The sequence below is a fragment of the Nanorana parkeri genome, unplaced genomic scaffold (genome assembly GCF_000935625.1).
Source record: "Nanorana parkeri isolate BGI_ZX_2015 unplaced genomic scaffold, ASM93562v1 scaffold2828, whole genome shotgun sequence".
NCBI classification, from domain to species: Eukaryota; Metazoa; Chordata; class Amphibia; order Anura; family Dicroglossidae; genus Nanorana; species Nanorana parkeri.
Genome location: NW_017309096.1, coordinates 10,543 through 17,738, shown reverse-complemented (window position 1 = coordinate 17,738; position 7,196 = coordinate 10,543). Strand labels below are relative to the sequence as shown.

At 49.6% G+C, this 7,196-nt stretch overlaps 1 protein-coding gene across 1 annotated transcript in view; it reads right to left on the bottom strand.

The window, feature by feature from the left end:
• LOC108802363 (probable carboxypeptidase X1) overlaps positions 1-6,738 on the bottom strand; it is a 55,307-nt gene extending 48,569 nt beyond the window's left edge. Inside the window, exon 1 of the mRNA XM_018574226.1 lies at positions 6,612-6,738. Coding sequence (XP_018429728.1) covers positions 6,612-6,738 — 127 coding nt within the window. The remainder of the gene's footprint in view (positions 1-6,611) is intronic.
• Between the last annotated feature and the right edge of the window lie 458 nt (positions 6,739-7,196).

Genomic DNA, 7,196 nt, shown 5'->3' with positions numbered 1-7,196 from the left:
GCTCCAAGCTCACTCCCGTGATGGACTACAATCTCAGGTTTAGTTTACTGATTTGTATTGAGATTGTAGTCCATCCCGGGAGTGAGCTTGGAGCGGTGACTACTCTACAACACACGCGGGGACCATGGGGAACAAAAGTAGCCACCCTCCAGAAGGAAGGACAATGTCACGATGAATTCAGAGATGATGGGAGGATGTACAGCCGAGTGACACACAAATAAGATACATTGTTGTTAATTTAAAGGGTTAGTACACCCTCCGGTGTTTTTTTCCCATATATATATATAAGGCTAGCAAGCAGTAGATATATGCAAAAACTTAAAACTTAACAAAAAACAAAACCCTTTCAAACAGGTTTAAGCTTACCTGTGTTTTCGCCGCGCGCTCCCGTCCGATACTCTGAAAAATCTCGGGCGACCGGAAAGGATCCTGGGGCGGGCGCATGCGCAGTTCAGATTTTCAGCCGGGAGACGAGGAGAGACACAAGGTAAGTCTATGGACGGCGTGCACCTGCATGCAGACACCGCGGGACAGGAAGTGCCAGCAAGGACAGAGGAGTCAGCGCTGGATCGGAGACCCGCAGCACCGCTGGAGGGACAGATGAAAAGGACAGGAAAGAAGAAGATCGGATTAAAGTTGAACTATGAGGGGAGTGAAAATCACTCACCTCATAGTTCTAGCCGATGAGTGACAATGAGACTGTCACAGGTCGGCTCAATAGATCGGGAAGTGAGCGAACGCATGCCTTCGCTCGCTCACTTCTTGATCATCTCCCTGCAGAGAGCCGTGACTGTCACTCACGGCTCCCTGCAGGGATTCCCCCCCTCCCTGTCCGATCCTCCAGCACTGACTGGCGGAACGGATGGGGGAGGGGGCGGGTACAGCTGGCTGTGCCTCTAGATAGGAAGAGCCAGCTGTCACTCACTCAGCTGGGTGGATCCAGACAGTAATGTCGGGATCCATCCCGGCTGCGGCGTCTCAGTATATAGGGAGCTGCGGTTTATGTCCTCCCGTTACCCTTACGAGAACTATGGGGAAAAGCCCTGATCCCCTAGGTTTTCCTTTAAGAGACATCATTAAAGGCCTTGGTTCCCAACTGGTGGGTCGTGACCCAAAAGTGGGTCGTGACCCCTTGTTCAGCGGGCCGCCATATGCCTTCCACTTTTCTAGGTGAGAGGCTTACTTCAATGTCACTTTAAGGGACTTGATTGTATTTTTAAGATGTAACTCCGGAGTTTAGTGTCACTTTGAAGTGTAATTCAATGCAAAAAATTAAGACAGTCATAAATTTAGACTTATTTGGTGTCCACACTTGACACAATTCCTTTTTTATAGTACGTTATGTATACGTCAGTTTTAACTTTTCATGTCGCCAGATTGCGCCTCTTATCCTTATTTCCATGACGTTGTATTGTCACATAAGAATTAAACTTTAGCGATGTCGGCCCTCCGTATTCATTATCTGCGCATAATCCTCCGCACGCGTCTTCTAATGTCTCATTCGTTTTTTGTTACTTTCTTCTACTTCTCGAGTTGAATCTTTGAGCTCTGGTCGGATATTATGTAACAAATATCAGATCTGAGATCAGAGCCCCGGGGAGGAGGTGGAGGAGGGCCCTCTGCTGGGACACTTGGCTCCATCCTCTGCTCCATACAATGATCTCCCACTTCCTCTGACCCCTGTGAGTGTCTCTGGAGCAGATAAGATGAGTTCTGGAGAATTCCCTTCCAGGAGACAAGACACAGCTGGACACAGAGCGCAGACGCAGCATAACGTGCCCCATAGAAGACTCTCAGCTGACACCTTCAAGGAGGATTCGGATTTATTAACCACTTGCTGACCGCGGTGTTAGACCCCTTCCTGTCCCGGACATTTTTCAGTATTCAGCGCTGCGGTACTTTGACTGACATTTATTCCGTCATGCAATGCTGTACTGACATGAATTTTACACCATTTTTTGGGGACAGATAGAGCTTTCCTTTGGTGGTATTTAATCACCACTGCTTATACTGCTTTACTATAAAAAAAACTTTTCCTTAGAATCCCCCTATGTGATAGGAAATATACAGTGGCAGGTCCTCTTTAAGGAGATATCAGGGGTCTATTAGACTCCTAATGTCACCTATGGACCACCAAAAAAGCTGATGAAGCAGAGACTTGCTTCCCCAGCTTCTCTTTGGCTACAGAAGCCAGAGGAAATGACAGCTGAAGGCGGAAGTGATGTCATACACATCCCTTCCACATTCAGAGTCCGGAGGGGAGGTCAGCGGGAGGATGTGTGCTGATCTCCTATCTCAGTTCAGAGAGCCGCCGTGCCGGTTCTCGGCCTGCATTGGGGACCGAGGAGTCCAGGATAGGCGGGGGGCGCAGACTTGCATGCAACGCTATAGAGCGGCATGAATGCTTGTATGTAAACAGCCAGCTGTTTAAAATGCTGTCCATTTCCCACTTGTGCGCACATGAGCGGGAGCAGGAAAGGATGTTTTAAAACGCCCATCCGCTTTCAAGAGTGTACAACAGGGACGTGCGGTCAGGGGAGGAAAAAGCTGTCAGCTTCAGGTCTGAAGCTGACAGCTTTTTCTCCATTCAGATCGGCATCTAACGGGTTACAGAGCAGGGAAAGCCTCCTCGCTGTGTAACCTGTCATAGACGGAGTGCTGCATCCAGCTTTTGACAGGTAGTTAGGTTACACCGCAGCGGGCTTCCCCACTGCTTGTGTAACCTAACTATTAAAGCCAGAGCTGTTACAGCCTCTACTCTGTGTTAGAGGCGTGAGCTCTGTGGATGGCTTGGACCAATGGCAAAGCACCATCGGTCCAAGCTGTCCAATCCACAAAAGAAAAAAACCCACTGAGGCCATCGATCTCGATGCCTCTGCAGTGATGAGCAAGTGAGAGACAGGGAGTGTGTCAGCTTCAGGTCTGAAGCTGACAGCTTTTTCTCCATTCAGATCGGCTTGTTACAGGTTACACAGCAGGGAAAGCCTCCCCGCTGTAAAACCTGTCATGGAAGGAGCGCTGCCTGTTAATTACAGGCATCGGTGCATCCGGCTTTTGACAGGTAGTTAGGTTTCGCAGCAGCGGGCTTCTCCACTGCTTGTGTAACCTAACCTACTGAGGCAAGAGCTGTTACAGCCTCTACTCTGTGTTAGAGGCGTGAGCTCTGTGGATGGCTTGGACCAATGGCAAAGCACCATCGGTCCAAGCTGTCCAATCCACAAAAGAAAAAAACCCACTGAGGCCATCGATCTCGATGCCTCTGCAGTGATGAGCAAGTGAGAGACAGGGAGGCTCCTCCCTGTCTCCTACCTTCCTCCTTTACACTAGCTTGGGGACTGATTGGGGGTGGGGCTTCGTCCAGCGAGGGCAGATATTGGTCAGACAGGGTGGGGCTTCAGCCGGCGGCAGGCGCGCTGGGCAATGCCTCACCGGGAACAAGAGGTGCCGCATGTCACTGGTGTACAATGGCTGGACGGGAAGGGGTTAAAGTGTATGTCAAACCAAACAATTTTTTTCTAGTTTTGGACAGAGCGGTGAAGGGTGAAAACCCATGTCAAGTTTTTACTGCCATCAGGGACTTTGTTAATAGAGATTGTCCCTCACTTCCTGTCCTTCTGAGAACCTTTTGCCAAACAGGAAGTGAGGGGAAGTCTCACAGAAAAAAAAATCAAACACAAATAAAAATGTTTTTACAGAGTAGCGGAAGGCTAGAACCTCTTCAGCTTTTATTGCTGTGTGTGTTACAGATTTTCTCTCACTTCCTGTCTCCATTGCCAACAAAACAGGAAGTTAGGCTACGACTCTAACAGAGCCGCCAAGTGCAGTAAAAGCCTTATCCTTCCCCACTCTATCCAAAATGAAAAAGGTTTTGGGCCTGACATTAAAAGGGAACCTAGAGGGGATTTATAAATGTTTTTTTTAATTATGGTTAAGGCTAAAAAAATACAAATACAATAAATATGTTTTTTTAAGTTAGAGAATTATTAAATAGTTCATATGAATACTTGGACTTCTCATATGCAGCCAGCAGGGGGAGCTCTCCGTCTCCTTCTCCCAAGCTCAGCATGTGTTTCCTGATCAGCTTTGCTGAAAGAATCCCCTTGCTGTTTTGTACAGAGCTCAGTAGCTCAAGCTAACACACACAAGCAAATGAGTCAGCGTAGTAACCAACTGCATGCTGAGAACTGTGTACAGACGACAATAGAAAGCTGATGATTGGTGAACGATGGATGGATATGTGAACGATCAGGGTCGGGGTTGGGGAGAGGATGAGCTGGCTGTGTGAGCAGGCAGGGAAATGGAGAGGAGAGACGTACATGGTTCCCTGTACATGGCAGATGAAGTTTCAGTGGATGGGCAGAGAATGAGGTGAAAGAGACGTGCAGTGTGTCCTATACACAGCTGATAAAACGCTGTGTGAAGGGGCAGACAGTCAGGCAGGAGAAAGGTGAACAGTTCTCTGTACAAAGTTCATAAAAGTCAGCGTGGGCAGAGACAAAGCAGGAGAGAAGATGCACTGTGCCTTGTACTTGGCTGATAAAGGATGTGTGAACAGGCAAGGAGCCAAGCAAGATAGAAGGTGGACAGTGCCCTGTACTTAGCAGATAAAGGCTGTGTGAACAGGCAGGAAAGAAGGTGCACACTGACTTATATGTGGTTGAAACAGGCTGGATGAACAGGCAGGTGGAAGGTGCATTGTGCAGATGTAAGGCTGGGCAGACAGACAGATAGGCAGAAGAGAAGGTGAACTGTGTCTTGCGCTGATCAATGCTGAGTGAACGTGCAGAGAATCAGGCAGAAGATATGTTGCACTGTGCCTTTAACATGGTTGACAATGAGTTGTGTGAGAGGACAAGGTGCCTTGTGCATGACTGATAAATGCTGAGTGAATGAGCAGAGAATCAGGCAGGAGAAAAAGTGCCCTGGACATGGCTGACAACAAGCTGTGTGAACAGGCAGAGTGTCAGTCAGTAGAGAAGGTGCACTGTACTGTGTGTGTGGCTGATAAAGGCTGTGTGAACAGGCAGACAGTCAAGCAGGAGAGAAAGTAAATCATGCCTTGCACGTGACTGATAAATGCTGAGTGGACAAGCAGAGGGTCAGGCAGGGGAGAGGGTGCACTGTATTGTGTACGTGAATGATAAAGGCTGTGTGAACAGGCAGACCTGTACACGACTGATAATATCTGAGTGAACAGGCAGAGGATCACACAGGAGAGAAGGTGCACTGTGCTCTGTACATGGTTGATAAAGGCTGTGTGAACAGGCAGGGAGCTAGCCAGGAGATAAGGGGCACTGTGCTCTGTACATGGCTGACAACAGGTTGTGTGAACAGACAGGCAGGAGAGAAGTGCACTGTGCCTTATACATAGCTAATAAAGTCTGTGTGAACAGGCAGAGGGTCAGGCAGGAAAGAAGGTGCAGAGTGCCCTGTACATGGCTGATGAGGGCTGTGTGAACGGGCAGAGGGTTAGGCAGGAAAGAAGGTGCACAGTGCCCTGTACATGGCTGATGAGGGCTGTGTGAACGGGCAGAGGGTTAGGCAGGAAAGAAGGTGCACAGTGCCCTGTACATGGCTGATGAGGGCTGTGTGAACGGGCAGAGGGTTAGGCAGGAAAGAAGGTGCACAGTGCCCTGTACATGGCTGATGAGGGCTGTGTGAACGGGCAGAGGGTTAGGCAGGAAAGAAGGTGCACAGTGCCCTGTACATGGCTGATGAGGGCTGTGTGAACGGGCAGAGGGTTAGGCAGGAAAGAAGGTGCACAGTGCCCTGTACATGGCTGATGAGGGCTGTGTGAACGGGCAGAGGGTTAGGCAGGAAAGAAGGTGCACAGTGCCCTGTACATGGCTGATGAGGGCTGTGTGAACGGGCAGAGGGTTAGGCAGGAAAGAAGGTGCACAGTGCCCTGTACATGGCTGATGAGGGCTGTGTGAACGGGCAGAGGGTTAGGCAGGAAAGAAGGTGCACAGTGCCCTGTACATGGCTGATGAGGGCTGTGTGAACGGGCAGAGGGTTAGGCAGGAAAGAAGGTGCACAGTGCCCTGTACATGGCTGATGAGGGCTGTGTGAACAGGCCGAGGGTCAGGCAGGAAAGAAGATACACAGTGCCCTGTACATGGCTGATGAGAGCTGTGTGAACAGGTAGAGGGTCAGGCAGGAAAAAAGGTGCACAGTGCCCTGTACATGGCTGATGAGAGCTGTGTGAACAGGCAGAGGGTCAGGTAGGAAAGAAGATACACAGTGCCCTGTACATGGCTGATGAGAGCTGTGTGAACAGGCCGAGGGTCAGGCAGGAAAGAAGGTGCAGAGTGCCCTGTACATGGCTGATGAGAGCTGTGTGAACAGGCCGAGGGTCAGGCAGGAAAGAAGGTGCAGAGTGCCCTGTACATGGCTGATGAGAGCTGTGTGAACAGGCCGAGGGTCAGGCAGGAAAGAAGGTGCAGAGTGCCCTGTACATGGCTGATGAGAGCTGTGTGAACAGGCCGAGGGTCAGGCAGGAAAGAAGGTGCAGAGTGCCCTGTACATGGCTGATGAGGGCTGTGTGAACAGGCAGAGGGTCAGACGGGAGGTCGGCACAGTATACGAAGCGTCATTGCTCATGCAGTACATACGTTCCTCTTGGGGTCCTCCTGAATTTTTTGGCTTAGCCTCTTCTTTGGACTTCTTCAGAACTTTCACCGTTTTCACTATCTTAACTTTTTTTTTTGCTAGAAAAATGTAGAAGAGTGTAAAGGTCATGCCTAGATATCCCCAAATATAACCGCAACACCCCCTACCACCGACACCACACACCCATCACCACATAGACATACTGCTACAACACACCTCTACATCTCATACGGAGACTCCCCATTCCTGAGCCTGAAATAAGTCATGGCAGGGGCATGCTGTTCATGTGTGACCTGCATATTACACATATGGTGACATGTTCTCTTTAACAGGGAACCATATGAATAACCTGCCGGCTGCTGTGTCCTTTATGGGTCTGCAATGCTGCGCTATAGAATATAATGTGTCTGCACTACAGTATGTGTGAGCGCTACTCCTCAATTATCCCGATTCCCCGCCCACAAGGATCTGTCCCAGGATTCGGAATGTCCAATGATTGCAATGTGTGCCGGGATCACATATACACAGGGCACGCTATAGTGACTATATCACACTCGTGTGTCACTGCGCCATCATCATCATCCGCA